Here is a 25,403-nt window from a genome sequence, read left to right as displayed (position 1 = left end):
ACCTAGCTTCTTCACAATCCCCCTGCCCCCAGAAGCGGGAACACCTCCTAGATGCCTTAGGGAGTTTACACAGACGGAACAATAGACCTTACCTGGCTCGGTCAGTCAGTAAGCAAACACTGCACCAGTGCAGTTTCAAGGCAACATCACCTGTCAGATTCCACCTACTTCAGGTAAATCATTTCCATCTCCTCCCCAGGGAAGATGAAACAAAGGTGAAGCCCTCGGGTGTCACCAAACTTCACCTGATGGCTTGGGGATACAGAAGAGATGACAGACGCCTTCCAGTGGGCGTCTCAGATGCCTCTGCCTCAGTAACATAGCGTTCAAGGGCAACAAAGGATCGCCCTGCTTTCCCACGCCCATCTCCCTTTTTCAATAGCTGTTAAAGAAAGATGAAGTTTGCCGTCTCCCTGTGATGTACTTTTGGTTTGGGTCTGGCTGGGACGGAGGTAACTTTCCCCACAGCAGCCCTCGTAGTGCTGTGCTTTGTAGCTCTAGCTAGAAGGGTGTTGAGAACACACCGATGCTTTGGCTACTGCTGAGCAGTGCTCCCACGGCACAGAGGCTGTCTCTCCAAGCACCCCCACCGGCCAGTGGGCTGGGGGTGGGCAAGAGGTTGGGAGGGGACAGAGCCAGGACAGCTGACCCAAACTGACAAAAAGAGATATTCCACTCTGCTATGGAAGCACCGCAGCTGCCATTCAGACCGACCGCTTTCTCCTGCCGTATCCCTCCTCACCAGAAAAGGGATGTCAACGGGGCCTTCGCACACAGCCATTGATCAAGCGCTCCAATAGGAGTTGGATGCTTCCAACGCATTGCACTGTGCCGAAACCACCCTCGTACGGCATGCCTGTAGCGTCACGTACGGTATCTTCTCAAGTTGCAGCAGCAGCCGACGCCGGCTTTATGTACGTTTGCGTACCACTTCCAAAAAGCTACGAGTTCGCTTCGGGCCACACACGGGAGACTACTGCCAAGCGGTTCCAGCGCCACGCTTCAAATGACTGGGCAAATCATTATCTGTCTACAGAACGCTGTGAACGGACTGAAACGTTCCACATACTTGCACTCCGGGGAGACGCCATTTTAACCTGCAGAACTCTTTCCCCTCAGTAAGACGCACAAGACAGAGGTGATATCCCCATGCTAATTTTTATTGTGCAACTGCTGCTCAAAGCTTTTAGTACCTTCCACAGACACACGTCACACAAAATTAGACTTCAACAGTGGCTAGACTGACGGGCAACAGACAAAAATCCATTCAGAGGCGGTTCGTGCCCGTCCAGCGACTCTTGCGGTGCAAACAAATCTTAGCCGGGCGGACAGCCCAACTCACGGCCACCCCGAACAGGCAGACGTACGTGACAGACAGACTGCCCACCCTCGGGCCCTTCATCCACAACCATCCGGAATCCGTTGGTCAGACCCAGGCGAGCAGCACGCTTCTTGCCAACAATCATTAAATGCCCAGGAAGCTGGAGAAGGAAGTACAAACCCATAAATTAATAAAATAAAAAGCCACACACAAAGAGGGGAGAGGGCAGGAAGGGAAGGACCGAGAGCAGAGGACCACCCCCCAGAGAAACCAGCATGCCAATTCCTAGCAATTCAACCACTGCGCTCCAAATTACTGTCTGTCTGTCTGCCCGCCCGCCCGCCCCCAACCGACATTTGCCAGGCAAAGCTACAAAGACCTATTATGCACACCACTATGGGGGAGGGGGGGGAAGCAGCTATGCAATTTGTTTCAAGCAAGACACTGCCCGACTACAAAACGGCCACGGAAGCCAAGTTTGTCTCTGGGTTAAAGCCCCCTTACATCTCCAGGCAACATAAGCAATTCTGGTGCAAAATAAGCTTTAGGCTGCCTTTTGCGTGGCTTTACGGAGTCTCTGAACTCGACTTTTATAGCTAAAAGTGAAGCATCCAGCACCTCTCAACCAGCTTTGCCCTTCCTCGCCCCTGACCTGCCAAAAACCCCAAGCCCTCTTCTCCATATTAGAAGAAGAACTAGTACTACTCCTCCTCTTACTCTATAAACCATGACAACGGGCATCAGACCGCACTCCAAAACAAAACAGCCCCGCATTTTGCACCAGAAGTACATACCCAGGGACGAGCATTGCTTCGCATCGCCGCTGTTAGTCAAAAAGCTCAATTCCATTACAAGCCAGAGGCAAAAGATTACAGCGCCAGAAAACCCAGAATAGCCTCCTGTGCCCTATCAAGAGGAAAAGAGGGGCTGGGAAAGAGTCCAGAAAATTAGGAACTAATTACAGGTACTCTTCAGCGTACAGAAAGCTTCCACAGTACTTACAGAGTCACCGGAATCTTCAGCTTCAGATAACCTGATAATCGGCTCCTTAGGCATGACTAGGAAAAGCGTCGCAGCTTGGGGTGAAAGATCGCGGAACGCAAGGCACTGGAGGAAGAGTAAACAGTTGAAACGTAACGGGCTTCAGAGAAAGGTAATAGCTTAAGCAAATCAATACGCCCCGCTGGACTCGTACAGAAGCAGATCACCCGAGACCCCAAACGCAAGCCGAGACGTTGATTTTCTTTTTATTCTCACGCGATATTAATACTTGCTGTACTCGAAATACAACATATTTACAGAGCCCCCTCCAGAAGCGGGATTCAGCACGCAAGGTGACAGGGGCAACGAGACGGGCCAGTACTTCAGATTAGCGACCTCCAGTATGGTTTAATTTGGGTTGATCATTTCCTAAGCAGTTTTTCTATTCAATGCGGTCCACACAGAGGCGGGAGGCAAACGGCTTAACTGAATCGGCAAAGAATTTAGCGGAGCGCAAGATCAGCGGCCGTTCGTTTGCCGCGGTACAGGGAGCTCAAGTACTGAACAAAAGCATGATCACAGGAAGCCTGCAAGGGCATAGCGCGAGTCCGCCTTCTATGCCGCACAGAAACCCTACCTTCAAAAGCAGAAGACGTCCCTAACCGTTAACCTTCAGCATTTTAATAACAAAATTATACAGGATACTAACTGAAAGTTAACATCATGTAGGTAACGGCCGCAATTTTCTTTTTCCCCGCAGTCTAAGCAGCTCACTCTAGTTACTAGCACACTGTGGCGCACCAGCACCCGTGAACGTTGCAAGCATGCTGTTATCGTGGTCCCACTTCACCCCAGAAACAAGATCTGGGAAGCTTTGGCAGCCTGCAGGATGACCCGTTTTTAAGAAAAACAAGAGCAGCTGTACTTCTTTGCTTTAATAATCCAGTTTGGGGGTTCAGAACCAAAACCTAGCACAGCAGAGCTGCAAAATCTCTATAATGCTATTACGAGGCACACCAAGACCTGCCTTTCTCCTACGCGGAACTAACTCCTCGCGGACCTTCACTGTTCGCGTACATACACCGGGAATCCCCGAGGACACTGACTGCGTGTGCTTAACCTAAGGTTTCAAGACTACCATCCTACACGAGGAAGGGCCGCTCCCATCCCTCGGCAGCAAACTTTGCTCGACTTGCAGTGCCAAAGGGATATCACGCGGCAAACGTCTGCGGCTGCCACCCAGCGCGTAACCGTCAGAGGCCCTTCTCTGCGCGCGCGCATACACGACACGGAGCGAGGGGGTGGGGGGGGGCTGGAAACCGAGGCGAACCGGACAGTACCAGCAACCCGGTACGCGCCGCGGCAGCCGGGGGACGGGACGGGACGGGACACCGACGAAGCGCGATGTTTTAGGGATGGTGCGGTAGAGAGCGCCACAACCCAGAGAGGCCCCGTCCGTCGCCCGTCCCTCCGCCCACCCGCAGCAATGCCGCCACCCGCCCTGCCGCGCTCCCGGGCAGCGCGCAACGGGCCCTCGGCTCAGGGGGCCTGCGAGCGCGGGGGGAGGAGGGGGAAGCGAAGAAGAAACGCGCACAGAGCAAAGCCGCGGCTACCTTCTCGTCCTCGTAGACGACGTTGGCGGGGAAACGCCTTGCCGGGGACCTTGCCGAAGACAGTAATGGCGCCGCCAGGCCGCCCGCGCCCCAATAATCTCGGCAGCCACGACAACGCCCGCTGTCGCTTCCTCCACTCGGCCAGGCCCTCCGCGGCTCCCATTGGGCCGTCAGATCGCCGCCGGCCGATCCCGCGTCTCGATTGGCTGTCTCGTCTGTCGTTTGCCCTCGTCCCCGCCCCCCTTGGCGGGTCCGCCCTCGTCGACCTGGTGTTACCGGGGCTCGGGCAGTTTGCGTGCGCTCGGGCCGCGGAGGGATCTGTGACGCGTAGTGCTGCGACCCTGTGGGCGGGCAACGAGGTCTCAGAAGAGGCTGCTGTAGCTACAAGTACTCTTCGCTGTTGTTTATTACCGCAGCAAGTCCACCCCAAGCGTGCTCGCGGCTCTTTTTGGTGCTGCTTTTCCCTCCAGTCAAAGGACTGCTTTTGCCAGGGCAGGGCAGGCCTTGACTTTTCAGAGCATTTCGCAGAACCAACAGGGCTTGCTCTAAATTGTTCCCTGAAAGCCCCACTTCAGCTGCAGATGTCTCTAAGCTGCATGCCTCCTGGGAGAAAATCAAATCCAAAGCGCGTGTCTTTCCAAGCCAGCTCTGTGGAATCAATCCTTTTTTCATGTCTCTCTGTTTCTTTTTACACAGAGGGCGACCCCCCCGCCCCCCGCCTCCGCTTCCGCTTCCTTCTGAACAGTTTGTAGCCGTCGACTGCTGCGCTCCAGTCGCGTGAGTCATCCCACCAAGTTTCAGTGATAGCGATTAGGCCATGGCTTTCCAGCTGCACAGTGGCTTCCAACTCCTCCTGTTCGTTACCTGTGCTGCGTGCACTGGTATGGAGGCGCTTCAGTTGGGCTGTCGACCCTCTCACCTTTTTGGAGGATCACGCCCCAATTCCTTTGCGGCGGTTCGCAGGTGTTCCCCTGTTGGTTCCTAATGCGTCAGCAGCCCCTGTTGCTCAAAACTCCCTCCTCTTCCCCCACTGAGTCTAGTTTAAAGCCCTCCTTGTCAGTCTGGGGATCACGCCCCAATTCCTTTGCGGCGGTTCGCAGGTGTTCCCCTGTTGGTTCCTAATGCGTCAGCAGCCCCTGTTGCTCAAAACTCCCTCCTCTTCCCCCACTGAGTCTAGTTTAAAGCCCTCCTTGTCAGTCTGGCCAGCTTGTTGGCAAAGACCCTCTTGCCCCACCTGGTCAGGTGAAGCCATCAGCTCCCAAGAGACCCAGCTTCTCAAGGGTAGATCCGTGACCATAGAAGCCAAAGCCCGGACACGTTAATCCTATTGTGTGAGGCTATCAGCGAGAACCCAGCACCGAATCCAACAAAACCGTTTGGCTGGAGACCGGGCTGATAAGCGGCCGAACCCGCGTGAGCGTGGCAGAAACATCCGACTACGAGTCAACCACTTTATGCTATGAATGCGTGCAGCCATCGGGCTCCCTTGAGCTCTCCCTCCGCAGCAGCTGGCTGCGCGGCGGCGATCTCCCCTTGAGTAGGGACGCCTCTCGAGGTTTCCCCTTGAGGCTGAGAGATCCCTTACCTGACACCAGGCAGCGACGGGCTGGTAGGCGACACGTTTTTGCAGGCCTGTGACCTTTAAGATGCGTATAGTAAGCTTACGCGAGAATCTTTGTATCCCATACTAACTTTAAGTGTCGTAAATAGCATCCAGCTGTACTTATTAAATATTTTACACACCTAAATTTACTGATCAGACCTGAGTAAACTAACTACTAGGCCAGATCAGATCTGAGTGATCTCTTGACTCTTCTCCTGTGACACCCGGCCGCTATCAGAAGCATCACTGGTGCCCAATTCTCAGCTTTGGGGCTCCTTTGCTGCTGAAATTTCAGTTACAGAAGACCGATGGCTACCTGCGCTTCAGTCAAATCAACATTCAGTCCTAATCCTTCCTGACAAAAGGGTCAGGAACTGCATCTTCAGCCTTTCTTATTGTCCTTTTCTCCCTCGCATCCTCAGGGCATTGCCTTCTCTAAAGCTCTGTTTTAATTGAGTTTAGCCAGACCGAGTTAACCAAGCTCACAGTCTACTCCATGACCTCTTTGTAGCTGTTCCCGGGTTTCCAACGCACGCGCAAAGAGCATCTGACGGGCTCCGTACATTTTCATCCCTTTGCGCGCAGGGGCTCCAGGTCTTTGTCACTTGTATTACCAAGCGAGGAAAAAACGGAGACCGGGTCCTTTTTTCTCACACGAACCTCTTATTGCTCAGAAAGAAGGCTTTTTCTCATGAAATTTGCCCCCCTCAAAGTGACAGGCCCTCCAGACGTTTCCCAACTTTTTTTATCTCCAAAACGTCCTGTTCCTACCCCAGTCACTGTTGTTCTTTAAACCACCAGCCCCCTTCAACTTCTGCGCAGAGGAATCTGCCTTTTAGGCTTGGTGATGGGTTGACCTTGGCCAGCTGCCAGGGGCCCAGCCAGCTGCTCTCTCTCACTGCCCCTCCTCAAGAGGACAGGGGGAAAGAAAACAGGATGAAGAAGTGTCAAGGTTTAAGGCAAGGCGGCAATAAACCGTGGCAGACGCTCCCTGTTATCCCCTCATTTTCACGCCACCCCTTTCCTTTAGATCGGAAAGATGATAAAAAAGATAAGGGGAAAGGAAGAGAGACTTCAAGTTGGAAAGTTTTAAAGGGTTTTACTAATGCTACTAATACATAGAGAATAGATACAAAATATACAAAACCAATCTCAAGCGCTCGATGTGGAGCTGGCGTCACTCCAGCAGCGGCGGAGCTGGGTGTGCGGAGCTGGTGGCTCCAGCAGGTGCAGGTGCAGGCCAGGCCCCTGGAAGTCATGGGCGGGACTTCACAGCAAACCGGAACCTGGTTGCAGGGATGCAGGGCCTGAGGCCTGTAGATCACAGGCAGACAGACAGGGTCCTCTCTAGATGCCAGCCGTGGTCAAAGAGAGCTTGACCCTCGTGATCACCCTCTTAGACAGGGGGTATGACGATTATGGGATGGAATACTTCCGTTGGTCAGTTCTAGTCACCTGTTCCATCCACCCCTCCTCAAACACGCCCCTCGCACAACGGAACGTGGGAAAACTTATCAGTCTTTCTTAGCTACCATGGTAATAAATCTAAACACGAGCTTCTTCAGCATTCCGTTGGTCTCTTATCAGCACCGAGTACAGCATCCTAGGAAAAATATGCAGGCTAAAACTCAGAAAAGTACAGCCACCTAGAAGAACTTAGCTGAAAGAAAAAAGATCACTAAAAGAGAACCGGTCTTGCTTTTAACAAAACCAGGACAAGAAGTTCCTCCGGGAAATAGCCACCAGCCGGATCCGCGGGCAGCAGGGAACTACCTGTCCCGGACAGCGTTTTGCCCTTCCTTAAATGTGTTTTCACAGGGGCGCCACCAGTTGAGTCGCTGAGTTGCTCAGCTTTGGCCCGCGGTGAGTCCGGTGCCTAGCTGCCTTGCCCAGACGACTTGCACCAGGAGAGGGGTTTCACGGTGATACAAGACAGACTCTTTTTTTTCTTTCCCCCCCCTTCTCTCCTCTTTTCCAGTGAGACCAATCATCCACTGGAACAGCCTCCCCAGGGACATGGTAGGGTCCCCATCGCTGGAGGTTTTCAAGATGCCATTGGACAGGGTGCTAGATAAAGGTTGGACCAGACGATCTTTTGAGGTCCCTTCCCACCCGGGCTGCTCTAGGATTCTACAGTTCTTCAGTGGATCACTGTTTAATAACCCTTTGCTCTCTCCGGTTTGGAGCAAAGTATTGGCAACGTTGCCTGCGAGGTGAGGCGCAACGTTCCACCAGGCGCCACAGACTTCCAAAACCTCTGGTAATCACTCACCCAAGTCTCTCTGAATGGATAAGCCATACCTAGCTTCTTCACAATCCCCCTGCCCCCAGAAGCGGGAACACCTCCTAGATGCCTTAGGGAGTTTACACAGACGGAACAATAGACCTTACCTGGCTCGGTCAGTCAGTAAGCAAACACTGCACCAGTGCAGTTTCAAGGCAACATCACCTGTCAGATTCCACCTACTTCAGGTAAATCATTTCCATCTCCTCCCCAGGGAAGATGAAACAAAGGTGAAGCCCTCGGGTGTCGCCAAACTTCACCTGATGGCTTGGGGATACAGAAGAGATGATAGACGCCTTCCAGTGGGCGTCTCAGATGCCTCTGCCTCAGTAACATAGCGTTCAAGGGCAACAAAGGATCGCCCTGCTTTCCCACGCCCATCTCCCTTTTTTAATAGCTGTTAAAGAAAGATGAAGTTTGCCGTCTCCCTGTGATGTACTTTTGGTTTGGGTCTGGCTGGGACGGAGGTAACTTTCCCCACAGCAGCCCTCGTAGTGCTGTGCTTTGTAGCTCTAGCTAGAAGGGTGTTGAGAACACACCGATGCTTTGGCTACTGCTGAGCAGTGCTCCCACGGCACAGAGGCTGTCTCTCCAAGCACCCCCACCGGCCAGTGAGCTGGGGGTGGGCAAGAGGTTGGGAGGGGACAGAGCCAGGACAGCTGACCCAAACTGACAAAAAGAGATATTCTACTCTGCTATGTGTGGGAAACTGCAGCGGGTCTGTGGAATCCTTGACAGAAAATATGAGAGTAGAGATCAGCCTTGAGATATTAAGATTTACCCTTGTGAAGGATGGGAGTAAAGGAGTATCCAGAGAGAGGAGAGATATACCCGTGAGAGAGAAGGGGATAGAAGAATAACATGGATGATGGATGATAGAAAAATTAACCAATGAGATGTTAGTGCTGTAACTTGTAACCAATAGTGAAAAGACACATGAACTGGTAGAATTGTATAAAAATGCACTTGTAGCAATAAATGGCATCTATTACTTTCATCTTGAAAGAATTTGGTCCATGTCGCTTGTCCGTCTCAACCGCGACATGTGGTGACCCCGACGTGATCCTGCCTGAAGAGGATCTCGCCTAACAAGGTGACAGCGGAAAGCTGTGAACAGCCGAAGAGCTGTGGAGACGGAGCCCGGTCCAGCTGATAAGAGCATCCAAGGAGAGCTGCCGAAGATCCGGATCGATTCAAAAGACACCTCGCTAAGGAGGAGGTGAGCTACCAGGAACATGGGAGGAAACTTATCTAAAGAAGAGGGTACTATTTTATCTACATGGAAGCTGCTTCTGAAGAAGCAGGGTGTTAGCCTTCCGCAACTGACTTTAAGGAAAATGTTACTATGGGGCAAAGCACAAGGTTTAGAGGTTAATCCTGTGACAGCATTTAGTGTGTCACAATGGATGGACTTGGGGGATAAACTGTTCGACAGTGCTACCCAAGGGTCCAAGGAAGCAACTGAACTGTTAACGACCTGGCGCTTGTTATTAGATACTCTGAAAGAGTTAAAACAGCAAGAGGCAGAGGCGGCCGAGGGGGATGGTCTTCCTGGCTCTTCTGGGCCAGATTCGGAGAAAAAAGCAAGATTAAGTACTACTCCGACACCCCCTGTTACTAAAGATTCGTTAAAACCGCCCAAGTCCGTATTATCTGACACGGATAAGGATCCGCGGCACTTTCTTGGAAAGTTAAAAGGAATAAAGGAGGAGCGTACGTATGTGTGGCCCCGAGATCAGAAAAAAACTATGAAAGAGTCATATACATATGTGTGGCCCCGAGATCGGTTAAAAGTTATGAAAGACTCACATGAAAAAACAGCGTTGGGGGCCCTCAGAGCACCAGTTGGAGCACCGGTCGGAGCAGTGCGTCCGGCCAACTGCTCCGCTGTCATCGATCGTGGCTCAAACCTCTCCTCTACCATCAACCGCGGTTCTGCCGTCTGCATCACCGCCATTAATCACAGTTCAACCCTCTGCCCCGCCGCTATCAGTCTGTCCTGGTTTTGTTAAAAACAAGTTTCTCTTTCAGTGAATTTTTTCCTGTCAGCTAAAGCCTTCATATTAACTGCATTTTCCTGGAGAACCAGACACATGTTTTGGTAAAACCTAACAATGGAATGCAAACTTATTGATAAGCATGGATGGACATCTCGCTAGAGGGGCGACGAGAAACGACTGACCAACTGTGTATAACATTCCATTCACGTGAATACTTCATATAAAATGGGAGATCACGAGGATCTCGGCCTTTCTTTCCCTTTTCCCTATGGCCGACATTAGGAGAGGACCTTGCTAGTCGTCCCTGTGAACTGAGGCCTAGTGAGAGACTGAATCCAGCTCTGGTTGGCTGTGGAGTCTAATCCAGGACTTTGGGTGCCGGCTCTGCAGTTGCTGAGACTTTCAAGATTGGTTTTGTATATTTTGTATTATTTTCTCTATTCTTATTAGCAGCATTAGTAAAACATCTTTAATTTTTTCCAACTCTCTTCTCTCTGTCCTTCTTTTTTCCTCCCAATCGCCTCTCCTGAGTGGAAGGGGGGAGAGGGAGGGGCAAAAAGGGGGAAGTGGGGGGGGCAGAGGGGGTTAACAATACATCTGCCAGGGTTTTATTGTCACCCCGCAATCTTAACCCTCGACACAGTCGCGGAAGAAGAAAATGGACATTTTTTTTTTTCCTATCTCCCCTTGCCTGGAGATTTAGGTGAGGAGGACCCCCCCGTGGTGAGCCAGACCGAGCCAAATAACTTAATTTCTACAGATTTGGGTCCCCCCAACCTGCCCCCGCCTCCCTCCCACGCTGCTCCTGAGGGTGGGGGTAGAGTTTCAGAACGTAAAACAAACTTACCAAAAAGCTGGGATTTACCCCCAGTTTCGATTACAGTTAAACCATGGGACCCTGTGCCTTTCTGGAAGAGACGCTATACGAGCACTATAACTTTCTGAAATCCTGAACCAGTCAACAGACCTCACATATCAAGCTGTGATGGGGGTGCCTGGGATCAGCAGTGCGGCCAAATCATTTGCAACTGTTAATCAGGGTCCCAATGAGAATTACATGCAATTTATTGACCATCTTCAAGAGGCTATCAATAAGCAGGTTGAAAACTTACAAGCTAAGGAAGCATTGGTGTTGAAATTACCAGTAGAGAATGCTAATGTTTGCTATCTGCAAGTTTTACAGTACATATTATGTGTTTCTCTGTATTGCCTCTCTGAAAATCAAGCAGCTTCTTAGGAATGTGAGTTAATTGTTTTACTAGTTGTTTTTAAGTGCACCATAAAACTCTCTCCCCATTTTTCCCAGTCATGCTGCAAGCAGCCTGTGTTTTATACCCCTCCCTCCCCCTTCTCAAGGTTTTTACTTGCACAATGGGGTCAGGAATAATTGTTTTCAGTTGTGTTCCTAAAAATCAGTATTGGGAGATGTTTTAAAACTTAGGAAAGCACTCAGAATTATAAGGAAGGAAGATCTTGTTAAATATTGAAATCAGTGTTTGCTGCTGTTTATGTTAAATGATTGGTAAAAGTGTCTGGAGAATAGAATTTTGTTGCAATTAATGTTGTTTTTAAGGTGAGAAGAGCAGGACAACATAAATCTCTACAAGAGATCATTAGATCATTACAGACAGTTTTACAGCTGGAAGGATTTGAACGTCAACAAGCTGAGAGAGAGTTAACTGATAACACACAGGTCACAGTAAACTTGTTAAAGTCTGCAAGATGCTTTCCTCATTAACCTGTTTTTTTTGTGGGTATCGGTTTAAGTATGTTGCAATTTTGGTAGGTCTTTGTTATATGGTATGATAAGTTCACAGTCTGTTAAATCATGAGAATTCATTGACTCAAAATGTGCGTCTGTGATAATACAGAAGATCATGAGTAATTTAGTTCTTTACTGCGTGAATGTGATGGTAAATTTTGTGTGTAGTAGCTGTTATTTTTTTTTTGTCTAGCATGCTAGCTTTATTCCAGCATTCAGATTTGCGCAACTCTGTGACAGGCTGTGTCTCATCTCGGTGTGCTGGATTTGTTTTTTCCGTATGCACATCATGTAAAGAATCCTGGTTTTGGAATAACAGCTGTAGCGCACCAGATGAGACACTGAAACAAAAACAAAACAAAACAAAAAAAGGCCTTGCCCAGTCCGGCTCAGGAGGTGCGGTTGGGTTTCAACGCGCAACTGACTTTTTTTGTCAGGGAGACCCAGAGGTACCTCCACTTGGCTGAGCAGTGAGCGGCCCAAAGGTGCAATATAAAAAATTGAGATATTTTCTTAAATTGGTGTAACTGTGATCTATCTGCATATTTGAGCTTGGTATATGGTTTTCATATCTGAGCTCAGTATTTTAGTTTGCATATTCATATTTGGTACCAAAAGAATCTTGTTTGGGGAGATAATTACAAAATGGGAACCGGTTCCACTGCTAAAATTCCACCTTGCTCCCCCTTAGGATGCATCCTTACACATTAGAGTAATTGCTTATATTGTTAGAAAAGCATTTAAGTTGTTAAAATGTTAGGACAGCTGTGAATTTGGAAGAGGCTGTATTTAAAAATTGCTAGAATATTAACTGATTTGGATCTAGGAAAACAGAATAATGGATTTATGTTTATTATACTGGTTTATACTGGTTTTTGACATATCTAAATTGTAAAAGGTAAATAGAGCTAAGGAATGTAACTATTTTTGACCTACTTGAAATTGCATATAAAGTGTAGTTGGAATGAAATGGGAAAACAAAACAGCAAAATATTCCAGGCCTATGTGCAGCTCATTGTAACTGAGGAGTTTACCAGAGCCTCCCACCTCGTACCAGCTGCGTGACCTTGACTATATCTGAACTGCAGTAAGAAGAGAAAAAAGAAAAAAAAACCTGTTTTCCCGTTGCTAAGCGGAGAAAGGGGGCTTTACTCCCCCAGCTCTGTCCTTTTTTTTTTCCCCTGAAGTATTGTCATCCATTTTTGTTGTGGCACTGTGTTGTTTTTCCGTTTTGAATCAGGGTTTGTTGGTGTTGTTTATTTTTGCTTCTGTCTTGTTTCCTAGTTTTTGGCACATCTGGGGAAAAGAGCTCATAATTTTACCTCCTTGCTGAAGTCAGTCTTTTCACACTGGTCAGCTTTGGGGGGTCACGGTGTTCAGTGCTTCTCTGGGTCAGACTGGTACTGATTTGAGTGTGGAGTGGAGCCAGATTGGTTTGATGTGGAGTTCAACCTGATGTGTTTTCATACTGGGCTGTACGTCTTGCCATCTCAGATGGGGGCGAGAGGGAAGTTTTATTCCCCCCAGCGCCCCTCCCCCAAGCAATGTTACTGCTAGAGAGCTGTGATAATGCATGAAGGAGTCTGAGGGTGAAATTTAAAGGCATCACCAGTGGATCCATAGATCTAATGAAACTGGAAAATTAAACCAAAAATTTGTTAATAGACTTATTCTGTGGTACTTAGTTGTAAGTGACTTCTTAGTAAATTCACCATGCTAGTTTTTGAGGTCATGAGAGAGAACGAAAGAAAGGCCGTTTTTTGAGACCAATGGAATGTCAAATTTGGAACAAAGTTTAAATACATGAATTCTTATAGTTGTTAGAAACTCCTATACCTTTCTTAGGTTAAGATTTGTTGAGTAAATTGTAAGCTCAAATAACGTTTTCTGAGACTTCTGTTTAGTTGCATGGCCTACAAGAAGCTGCTTGGATGCTGCAGATCTGCTTGCTGCAAGTGAGAAATCTCCAAGGAAATTTCAAATGCTGTATTTCCACTAGTATTAACAGCCAATGTTTTGATAAACCAAATACTACACTGATTGATCTGAAACAGGACTTTGATCTGGTAAGGGAAAACAATATCCAATAAATATGACAGCCAAAATGGAGTTGGAAACTTTGAGGAATAAATTTATGACAACCTTACAGGTTGACTGTATTTGACTGGACTTGCAGATTTGTCTGTTTGTGGCTACAACATAGAAACAACCTGTGGCTATTGTGGGACAGTATGATGAGATTGCTAGCAAACTGATATACTGACTGTTATATACCAATTGTCACTCTACTCAAGAAAATACAGGGAATTAATTTAAGTTTCAATATGCCATAATCCTTTTGTCATATATGTACCATTCGTGAAATTTAATTTTGATTTTTTTTATTTGTAATCTATGTCTCTATAAATTGCACTAGCTGGTTTTCTTAACACCACAGCTTTTGGCATGCATAAATGTAAAATGTAAATTGCTGCAGAACCTGCAAGTCTTTAACATCAGGCCATAGGCCATACTTGCATTTGGTCTGATCCTACATACTTGCAAAGTTTTTGTTGATGGTTTTGGGAAGTCTCATAAAGCTGTAGTGGTTTGGTGTGAAGATAACAATTGGCATCATTCTGAAAAAATTATTGAAGGTTCAACCCAATTAGCAGAACTTGGCACAGCTTTAAATTACTTAGAGCTTTTTAAGGAGGAACCTCTAAATTTGATTTGTGATTCTGAGTACGTAGTCAAGGTTCAATGCACATATCTGCTTCTGAACTGTGTTTTTTTGTTTTGGTTTTCTTCTTTTTTTAAAACAAAAAGGGGGGAGAAGTAGGGAAAACACCACAAAACCAATTGTCAAAAGCATTGTATGTGATTAAATACTTTGCAAGTATGACCCAAAATCATGCTAAATCAGAAAGAACCTACATTAGTTATGGTCAAATCACTAGTCAATGGAAAAGGCCACATCAATTGATAACCTGGGGGAGAGGTTCTGCTTGTGTCTTTACAGATCAAGGGCCGCAATGGTTGCTGGCACAAAACGTGAAACCTGTGTTATCTTCCTGACAATGATTGTTGCAGCTGCTGTGTTTTGGATGCCCGCACGAAGACTAACATGTGGAGTACTTTAGCCAACATGACTGGCCAGGACTCCATATGCCTAGCTATGGTATCTCCGGAAAACCTGTTCAACACATGCTTGGTTGGCATCCTCCTTGATGACTACAGCAGCATCACACAATTGTTTCAAAATAGTGGTCGATGCAGAGGCATTGCAACAAACTGTAATAATACTAACATGGCACTTTGGATTAACTGTCTCCCGGAAATAGACATTGAACCACAGGAACTGGAATTGCTGGGATCTGTGCCCATGGACGCTTGTATCCAGCTGGTTTGTGAAAAGTGCCAGGACAATATGCTAAAGCATGAATGGATAAAACTGCAAAATGTTAATGCTACCCTTGGTGACTATAGAAATGAAACTCGATGGTGTAATGCCTCGCAGAAGAATCCAAGGGTTGTCATTGATAATGTGGGAACACCGACCTCAAAACCTCCTGTATGGTCTATTCTTGATCTGTGGAGATAGAGCCTGACCAGGAATTCCTTCTAATGCTGTTGGAGGACTGTGTATTTTGGGACTATTAACTCTCTTAATGCCCAATGTATCTATGATAATAGATCACAGAAGAGCAAGAGGAGAAAAACAGCTTTTGCATGTATATGAGTCAAAATGTGATGATCACAGTATCACAGTATGTTCTGGATTGGAAGGGACCTCAAAAGATCATCTAGTCCAATCCCCCTGCTGGAGCAGGAACGCCTAAGTGAGGTTGCACAGGAACATGTCCAGGTGGGTCTTGAATGTCTCCAGAGAAGGAGACTCCACAACCCCCCTGGGCAGCCTGTTCCAGTGCTCTGTTACCCTTACTGAGAAGAAGTTTTTTCTCAAATTTAAGTGGAACCTCTTGTGTTCCAGCTTGATCCCATTGCCCCTTGTCCTATCATTGTTTGCCAACGAGAAGAGCCTGGCTCCATCCTCATGGCACTCACCTTTAATATATTTATAAACATTAATAAGGTCACCCCTCAGTCTCCTCTTCTCCAAACTAAAGAGACCCAGCTCCCTCAGCCTTTCCTCATAAGGGAGATGCTCCACTCCCTTAATCATCTTGGTTGCCCTACGCTGGACCCTCTCCAGCAGTTCCTTGTCCTTCTTGAACTGAGGGGCCCAGAACTGGACACAATATTCCAGATGGGGTCTCACCAGGGCAGAGTAGAGGGGAAGGAGGACCTCTCTCGATCTACTAACCACCCCCCTTCTAATACATCCCAGGATGCCATTGGCCTTCCTGGCCACAAGGGCACAGTGCTGGCTCATGGTCATCCTGTTGTCCACCAGGATCCCCAGGTCCCTTTCCCCTACACTGCTCTCTAATATGTAATTCCCCAACTTATACTGGAACCTGGGGTTGTTCCTGCCCAGATGCAGGACTCTACACTTTTCCTTGTTAAATTTCATTAGGTTATTCCCCGCCCAACTCTCCAGCCTGTCTAGGTCTCGCTGGATGGCAGCACAGCCTTCTGGCGTGTCAGCCACTCCTCCCAGCTTAGTGTCATCAGCAAACTTGCTGATAGTACACTCTATTCCCTCGTCTAAGTCGTTAATGAATATATTGAATAATACTGGCCCCAGTACTGACCCCTGAGGTACTCCACTAGATACTGGTCTCCAACTAGACTCCACACCATTGACTACCACTCTCTGGCTTCTCTCCTTAAGCCAGTTTGTAACCCACCTCACTACTCTATTGTCTAGACCACACCTCTGCAACTTAGCAACTAGGATGCTGTGGGAGACTGTGTCAAAGGCTTTACTGAAGTCAAGGTAGACCACATCCACGGCTCTGCCATCATCCATCCACCTTGTAATGATAATGTAGATTTTTGGGGATCAAGGTTAAGGGTTTTAGGATCTCTTGTATCTGGTGTTGGCATAGCTAAAAGCTTTAAATATTTTAGAAAATTAGGATGCTGGCTAACGCTTAAAGCAAACTAACAGAACTTAAAAGGCTTTAAGTGGACTTTTGTTAGATGTAGATTCTGTAAGACATGCCACATAGCAGAGTAGGGCCACGATAGTTTTTTGTTATTAGCTCAAGGACATGGGTGTGAAGATTTTAATGGGATTTGTTAAATAAATTGCTTAGTGGTTGAGGGTTTTTAGGATGGTTGTTATCAGTAGTGAAAACAGGACTGATCATTTTGATGATTGTTGTGGTTGTGTTACTAATGTTGCCATGCATGATTTCTCTGCTGCAAAGTGCCCTGCAGTGGACAATGAGGGCAGCATTTTTAGCACTAATTAAAAAAGGGGGAATTGTGGGAAACTGCAGCGGGTCTGTGGAATCCTTGACAGAAAATATGAGAGTAGAGATCAGCCTTGAGATATTAAGATTTACCCTTGTGAAGGATGGGAGTAAAGGAGTATTCAGAGAGAGGAGAGATATACCCGTGAGAAAGAAGGGAATAGAAGAATAACATGGATGATAGCAAGTTTAACCAATGAGATGTTAGTGCTGTAACTTGTAACCAATAGTGAAAAGACACATGAACTGGCAGAATTGTATAAAAATGCACTTGTAGCAATAAATGGCATCTATTACTTTCATCTTGAAAGAATTTGGTCCATGTCGCTTGTCCGTCTCAACCGCGACAGCTATGGAAGCACCGCAGCTGTCATTCAGACCGACCGTTTTCTCCTGCCATATCCCTCCTCACCAGAAAAGGGATGTCAACGGGGCCTTCGCACACAGCCATTGATCAAGCGCTCCAACAGGAGTTGGATGCTTCCAACACATTACACTGTGCCAAAACCACCCTCATATGGCATGGTAATCTTTTAACAAGTCAGTGTTTGATTTTTTTTAATAAATAGTGGTGCAGTACCAGTTGCAATTCATAACCATGGATCTTTTTTTCAGATCTATGACAGCTCTGTCAGATTTTGCTCTCTCTGTCTTCATTCTGAGCTGCTATCTAGCTGCAGCCTTCGGTATTGCTCCTCAGTCTAGGGAACAGCTTTCTAAATTGAATTAACTCCACCCTTGAGCTTGAGGTTTTTTTTGGTTTTTTTTTTGTAGAACACCCGCGAGACAGCGCAGGACATCAAGGGCATGCACATCTGCAAGGCCAGCAAGTACCTGAAGGATATCTCCTTGAAACAACAGTGCGTCCTCTTCTGCCGCTACAATGGGGGAGTCGGGAGATGCGCCCAGGTAAAAAAATGATGATGAGACAGTGTGGAGAACAGTCCATTCATGTTATATATAAAATTAAAGAGAGAAAAAATACTTAGTTCCAGTGCAAGCATTGCAGCTACTCCCAGTGTCAAGTAATTAATGAAATTGAGTTATTTTGACATGCGAGCTTGCTGAAAAAGGGATTTAATAGCAAGTTAATGGAGCGTAGAGGAAAAAAAAAAAAAAAAAGCCTGTTACTTTTCTTGCAGGCCGAGCAGTGGGGCTGGACGCAGGGCCGGTGGCGTCGAGTTTTTGCTGCACATGCTGAAAAATGCCGAGAGCAACACGGAGCTCAAGGTAGGGCGGGGTAGACGGTGTTGAATGCGAAGAATTTGTTTTGTGCTCAAGTGTGAGTAATAATTCTTTGTGGCCAGTGAGTTTGTGCATGGTTAACCACTGTAAGTGAGGTTTATGTCTCTTTTAAATGTACAAAATAACCCCAAAAATCTGTAGACTTGTGGTCAGTTTGTATCTTTGCAATATACTCTGTTTTGGTGACTTTGATGGCGGTGATGACAATTTAATATATTTTGGAGTAACCATCAAAGAATAATTCTCTCTTTCTGAGCCATCAGTGTCATTTTAAATCCACCGTGATGCATAGAAGGGTCATTGGTGTAAATTAAGCTGTTTTTAGTGACGCGGGGAGGTGGTTATTAACATTTCTGCTGCAGAGGTGTTTGATTCCAAGAGGAAAATCACAGGTTTTTGGATCTTTCCCTCCCACCCTAGGGTCTTGACGTGGATTCTCTGGTGATCGAGCACATCCAGGTGAACAAGGCTCCCAAAATGCGCCACCGCACCTACCGAGCGCATGGGAGGATCAATCCCTACATGAGCTCCCCCTGCCACATCGAGATGATCCTCACCGAGAAGGAGCAGATCGTGCCCAAGCCGGAGGAAGAAGTTGCTCAAAAGAAAAAGGTACTGGCTCATATCCTCCGTCAAAACATCACAGGGATTTAACGTTCAGTGATTTTGAGACAGAGGGGTTGCTGTGATGACTTATCTTAGGACACCTTTGGAACACTCATGAAAAAAAAATTATTTCTGAGCAACCTTTATATATATTGTAAATACAACCTTGGGAATGTAGAAAAGGAACTTTTTTGGGGGTCATATTGGTTGGTTTTCTGTTCCCCCTCCCAGATGTGATGTGTGAGGGTGAGATTTTAAGTCTGTAAGCTTGTAAGGACGCTTAATTAAGTGCAAATGTGATTAGTGGATCATTTTGTAAACAGGTGAAGAAATTTCTAACAATCCTCAGTCTTTCTTTCAAATTCTGACTCCAAACTTCGCATAAGTTGTTTTAGGAAGGTCCAGACTGTTGCTGTTTTCTCATTTCTGTGGGGTTTTTTTTGTTTTTTTTTTCAGATCTCTCAAAAGAAGCTCAAGAAGCAAAAGCTGATGGCGCGGGAGTAAAATCTGCCACCACCGATGTACATAAATGAATTTTAAAAGTTTACGTGTCTTGTGTGCACTTCTTGGGTGTTTCAGGGCTGGCTCGGGATATTATTAATACATAAAACAAGCGAATTTCAGATAAATCCGGATGTTTTATTTTTCCTCCCCGTCTGCCGGCGGGCGGTAGAACCCGGGGGCGGCCGTGTCCTAACGCGGGGCGGAGTCTCCCGCTGAGGGGGGCGGGGCGTGGGCCACGTGACGCGCACACCGCCTTCTCCCATTCGTGGAGAATCGCACTGCACGTCAGCCGGGTGCGGCGGCGGAAGGCGCGGCGGCGGCCGATTTCGGCGCTCGCTCGCTATTGAGGTAAATGTGGGGCCGGGCGGGAACCGGCAGGGCTGTGGTTGCTCTCGGGAGTGTCTTCTTGCTCTGCCGGGCTGGAGTTGTCCCCGGGGACCGGCCTCGCCTCGGCCCTTTGCTCCTTTCCCCGCGGCCGGAGTGGCTCCGTTAATGGGGAGTGGGCGGGGTGAATCGGGCCTGGGCATCGGAAACAGAACCGGAGCGGATCACAGAAATTAGCCATTCTAGACGAGCTCATCCTTTATGGAAAGAGAAATTAAGGCCTTTTGTCTGCGTTGACTTTTTTTTTTCCTGTTCTATAATAACAGTCGAGTAACGACCAAGTTCTAAAGAAACCCACAAACAACCCAAACTAAAACATCCCAAATGTACTTTAATTCCTATGTCATGCTTTTTCTTTGCTGACCCAATAGATGGTGCCTGACAAAAACAAAAGCTCACATCAAAAAGGAACACGCTTGCTGTTAAATTTGAACATTTGCCTGTTTGTGTTTGGTTGTGTTTTTGTTTTTTTTTTTTCCTAAAAATTCCCTGCATTAAAAATCACAGAAGAAACTAATGACAAATTTTTAAACAGATTAGGACCTATTTCCACTGAATTTTGTGTCTGGCATAGGTCTGAATTCATTTTTGGTCCAGAATTCAGACGTGAAGAGGCTGTGGAAACAGCCCAGGGTGTTTCTTCTATAACAGATGAATCCACAACATCTTGTTAGAAATTTAGTATTTAAGAAGTTGTGGTGGGGAGAATACCTGAATTATTTTTTAAATGGGTAACCTCATTTGTGTTGTCTCAACTTAAGATTCTTCTCTGATTTCAGGGATTAACAGATTCTGTAAAAACTACATCTGAAGCAGCCAAAGCTACATGTGGAATTAGTCAACTGGAAATTGGTCCTGGGGCTAAAAATTCTTTAGGCCAGCTTAAAAAAAAAAGCGAAACTGATCCCAAACAAAGCATGCACATCTGCCTCTTCGTTCTCCATCCCGGGAAGCTTTTGTTTTGCTGCTTAATGGGAGAATTTGGGATATTGGCAGCTTAAAAAAAGAGGGATGTGAAGGGCAAAGCTGCGCTGTGCAGCAGAGTGTGTCTAATATATTCAATCTAATATATCAAATACAGGGACAGCTCTAATCCTGCTTACCTTTCCGTCCCTGCAGTTTGGTTTTCTTCTATTTTGATCACAAATTTCAGGCTGCCATTTTTGAAGATTTCCTGGTTTTGGGAGAGAAGAAAGGATTAAAATTTTAATAATTTGGGTAATTTTACAGGATGAGTGTGGGATGAAGCAGTTCCTCCTGTGTGGGAGGAAGGCAGTAACCCATATTCCCATTTTTTTCTCCTTTTCTCAAATCCTGACAAGGATTTTCCTCCCTCCTCTCACCAACCTGCCCTTCAGCCATTAGATGGATTTCAGTCCTGTCATTTAATTGCACCTGAAATAAGAAGAAAATGAGAAAAACAAACTTTTTGGACCCTTTGTTAGAGTAAGAACTGAGCTAATATCTGCAGTTCACTGATTAAACTGTATTCATGTGGTTTAGGCAAAACCTTTTTATTTTCTGGATGTGTTTTACTACGTTCCAGCTGTAGGAATGATGAATTAATGCAAACTCTACTCTTTTTTTGGTTGAAACATCACAAATATTTCCCTCGTTGAGGACTTTATAACATTGGAACGCGCAGCATTTTTGAAACTTTAATCTCTTAGTAAAGACTCTTTTATGTTTGAATATCAACTGAAATCCTTATTCATGATTTAAGATTGTTTTCTTAGCTCATGGCATCCTAAATTGTTGGGTTTTTTTTCCCCTCATCAGTTTTGTGACAGAAGGAGAGGAAACCATGGTGTGCATTCCATGTATCGTCATCCCCGTCCTCCTCTGGGTCTACAAGAAATTCCTCGAGCCGTATATTTACCCACTTATCGCGCCCTTCGTGAAGCGCGTGTGGCCCAAGAAAGTGGTGGAAGAAACGGCAGCCCCGAAACGAGGTCAAGGAGGCGACACTGGAAACCCACAGGCACCTTCTGCTGCCAAAAGAGATCAGGAGGATGAATTTGGAGTTTATAAAGTAAGATGGGAAAGTCCAAAGCTCAACAGGGAAAGTCCAAATCAAACACCCAGCGATAGTTTGGGGTTGGCAGCACTAAAGTGTAAATAGTTGGGGTTTTTTTTCAGATGTTTTTGTAGCTATTTTCTTATGAAAGGGAGTTACTGGTGCTGAACCAGCTGGAAATAGATGTTTTAAGACAACTTCTTGGTCTTGGAAGGATAGGAATTGTACCTGTCTTCTGAAACAACTTGGTTAGTTTTATGTTTTTAATGACTGGCTATTCTTTCAGAGGAGAAAGAAGTCAAATAATTGGTGCATCACGCCAGATGCATGAAGCAGAATTTAAAAAAAAGCACTTTTCAGCAAGCTCTGCCACTCATAATGGGGGAAAACATTATTATTTGTTTCTTCTAACAAAATGCAAAGATTTGTATATGTTGTCTTTGCCCTTATTTCCTCCCTGCTAAGGTGTAAATCTAAAAGAGACACCAGCCCTTTGGTTCTTGTGCAGATTTCTTCGCTGCCCTTGCTTCTAAAAGTCTTTTTTGCCACCAGCTGTAACTATTCTGGGTGTGAAGTCCTTTATTTTTGACATCTCATTAACGACTCTGTCTTTTCTTTGCAGTTTGAAAGCAACAGGGTTGCAAATGGAATTGCCACAAAGAGATCCACAGAGGTTTCTGACAAGAAAACGGATTAAAGGAATTAATTCGTGACGAAATTATTCCCTTGCGTCCAATATGAACTGGTGATATTTCTCTCACTTTAAGACATTTTTCCTTTGCACATTTTAGCTGAAAAAAAAAAAAAACACCTTATAACTTACAGGAGAGGGTCTCTTGCCACGAAAATGGCAGATAGCGCATTTCTTAATTTAAAAGATGTTCTTTATTTTCCTCACTGGAACTACTTTTCATCTATTTGATGTGATTAGCTTTTAGGTTAAATAACTTATTAATAAATCTAGGAAGGTAAATGTATCTTGGCATCTTAGTTTGACTAACTGCTATATAATACTTCAAGTTTTCACCTTAAAAACTGTAGCTGTTCTTGATATTGCTGAAGAACTATAAATTGGATTGTGGCAATGTAAATGTCATGGTTAAATTATTAAGAATTTAGACTTTCATGTCAAATCTGTGGATGAACTAAAGGAGTTATGCTATATGCAAAATTTACTTAGCTTGCTACAAGCAGAAAGTCTGTCTTTGATACTTCCATGAAATATTTTCCTTGAAACGTTGTGTCTTTCTTTCCTGGATAGGAGCAGCAGGGGCATGATGCAAGAGAATTGTTGCTTTATATTCTGTTGTGGTGGTTTAAAATGTTGCAGCTCTGTCTTAAAAAAAAAAAAAAAAATCTTAACTAAAATCTCTTGAACATGCTTGTGTGATTTCAGTTATAATAAACCAGGATTTTATTTAAAAATAAGTTGCTTTGTGTGACTGTTCTTAGGCTTTTGAGCTAGAAATCTTTAGAGTGGTACGAAAATATTATCAAACCTGTGGACAGGCCACGGGCAAATGGAGGTCATAAAACTATCTCCTACCAGATAATTAATTATTCCGAAGATTTCATTGATGCCAAACGCCTCTAGTGAGGTGTTTTTTTTCCTACTACTACATGGTTTTGTCAGGTCTTGTGTGAATCCAAGTGCAACATTCACAGCTGGATATCGGGCCCGTGTTTATACAACCATTACGTCCGTAATAAGCTGAATCACAGAAAACTTCTTGTAAGTTGTTGCCTAATCCTGTTTGCTCTCCCTTAACGAGCTCATCAACTAGGAAGTGAAGTTGGTGTTGCTGTTTAAGCAGCTTTTGCATCATCCATGGAACATAATCCCCCATCTGATTGGTGTATCACAGATGCAGTGTTTTAGACCCGTCAAGTACCTATTCTTTGTGGTATTAAAACCTGTTTTTTATTATTCTAAGCGTGCCTGCATGGTATAATCCATACAATAAAAGGTAGCGATCCTAACTGTGCACTCCTATCACTTCTCAGATATATTATTGTGTGGATTGTTTAGTAGAGAAGACGGGGATTAGGAAGCAGAAGTGAGGAAAAGAGGCCACTCCAGTTTCTGATAATTTTTGTCCTCTGTATCTTTGGATATTTCGCCTGTATATTGTTGCGACAAATCATATCCATCGAAACTTCAGCCAGTAAAAGGTAAAAGATCGTCCCTTCTGTTGTGGTTTGTGTCCTAGGACAGGTAAACTTAGACACTGTTTTAAAATTACGGGCATCTGATAAGCAGGCCAAAGTTTTGGAGTAATACCTTCAGCTCTTACAGCTGGGAACGCAACAAAAAGTAGAGCAAGAGCCATACTGGGGCTCCTTTAGTTTGTAAATGTGTTCAGTTTCTAAAATCTACATAATTAATTGAATTATTTAGGATATTATTGTACAAGGAAGTGCATCAGACTGACACAGACAATAAACTATAGTAAATAGGGCTTCTAGCAGGGCTGCTGAAAATCCCGCAAAAAGCAAAATAGGCAGATAATGCAATTATCTCTTCTCGTTTGTAAAATTACCCCATTCGTGCTTTCTAAAGTGGTGTTTCAATACTTTCCTAAGCTGCAATTAAACGCTAATGTGATTAATCATCCAGCTTTCTGGAATGAGGCACTTCACTGGGAGGCCTGGCAGGTTTGTGTTGCAAAAATTTCCAAAAATAGGCCAATAATCCTATGGTGTTGTGAAGAGTTAAGAAAAAATAAGTCAGAAAACAGGTGAAGGAGAGGAGATCATCTGCTGGGATGCTAAGAAGCGCATAAAGCCTTATTTAAGACAAATAAGTTGAGAGAAATTAAGGTGCGAGTGACAGAGGAACAAGCCGAGGTGACTCAATGTGAGTGATAGAGCATTGTTCACTTTATTAGTTCAAACAGCGCATACTTATAGAGTCTACAATAATTATGCCTACTTGTCACTCACTAATTGGCTTAAGCTCTAACAATTACATTTGCATGGTCCTCCTACTTGCGGCTCACTAGCTATGCATGTTTTCTCAAAGTTATCTATGAAACTCTGCCAAGGTCGCAGTGTCCTTGCCAATTCTGCTGATGCAGTCAGTAGTCTCCACTGCAGCCTAGTTTTGCTACTTATACTAAGGCTTTCAGAACAGGCTCTGCTCGTACAACTGCTCTGTAGACCCATGTCCTTTGTCCTTAAGCCATTCCCTAACAATTCCCCCTCTTGCCTTTTGTACGAGCAGAGCTTTCCCTGCCACACATTCAAGCATTTTCCTAATGCAGGATAGAGCACAGCTGAAACATAACAGTCCAAAAACTACTATAATTAGGACAAGCAACGTACTTTGCAACAAGCTCTTAAACCACCCTTCCAGCCCCAACCAGTTCGTCAAACTTTCTAGGCCAAAAAACCCCATATCCTTTTAAATCTTTTGGGAGTGGTCCATATGTTGTTGAATTTCCTTATGGATTGAACTCGATTTATCTTCTAGGTCCATACAGCAGAGACCATCAAATTCTTCACACCCATGTCCCTACGATAACAACAAAAATCTATAGCAACACGATTTTGAAGTATAACATGCCTAATACTATCAACATCTACTATTAATTGAGTTAGTATCTCAGAAGTTAGATTAGCCTGTTTAAAAGACCGATAGCTTAGCTTTCATATATCTCCTAAAGCTTTACCAGCTGCTAGACTAGGGAGAAGGAGTGCAGTAGATACTATGGTAGGAAT

At 45.5% G+C, this 25,403-nt stretch overlaps 3 protein-coding genes across 3 annotated transcripts; 2 read left to right on the top strand and 1 right to left on the bottom strand.

Annotated features, from left to right (window-relative positions):
• Window positions 1–1,139: 1,139 nt before the first annotated feature.
• LOC308051461 (uncharacterized protein) lies at window positions 1,140–7,817 on the bottom strand (the record flags this gene model as incomplete). The annotated part of the gene is made up of 5 exons (XM_080361899.1): window positions 1,140–1,481; window positions 2,324–2,428; window positions 3,916–4,296; window positions 5,501–5,554; window positions 7,791–7,817. The coding sequence occupies 5 exons, from the start codon at window positions 7,815–7,817 to the stop codon at window positions 1,317–1,319; spliced, it is 732 nt and encodes a 243-aa protein (XP_080218025.1). The 3' UTR covers window positions 1,140–1,316.
• Window positions 7,818–17,577: 9,760 nt separating this feature from the next.
• On the top strand, window positions 17,578–19,282 carry LOC308051378 (large ribosomal subunit protein uL22-like; the record flags this gene model as incomplete). Its single annotated transcript, XM_080361775.1, is given in 5 exon segments — window positions 17,578–17,836; window positions 18,070–18,101; window positions 18,103–18,157; window positions 18,593–18,784; window positions 19,235–19,282. Coding segments are annotated over 5 exon segments (429 nt in total). The 5' UTR covers window positions 17,578–17,734.
• A 292-nt stretch (window positions 19,283–19,574) lies between these two features.
• LOC308051451 (UPF0729 protein C18orf32 homolog) lies at window positions 19,575–23,171 on the top strand. The gene is made up of 3 exons (XM_080361887.1): window positions 19,575–19,630; window positions 21,446–21,698; window positions 22,306–23,171. Exons 2-3 carry the CDS (start codon window positions 21,471–21,473, stop codon window positions 22,378–22,380), a joined length of 303 nt encoding a protein of 100 aa, XP_080218013.1. The 5' UTR covers window positions 19,575–19,630; window positions 21,446–21,470; the 3' UTR covers window positions 22,381–23,171.
• The last annotated feature ends 2,232 nt before the right edge of the window (window positions 23,172–25,403 follow it).

Source organism: Nesoenas mayeri (assembly GCF_963082525.1).
Source record: "Nesoenas mayeri genome assembly, chromosome: W".
Taxonomy (NCBI): domain Eukaryota; kingdom Metazoa; phylum Chordata; class Aves; order Columbiformes; family Columbidae; genus Nesoenas; species Nesoenas mayeri.
This window is presented reverse-complemented; position numbering and strand designations above follow the sequence as displayed.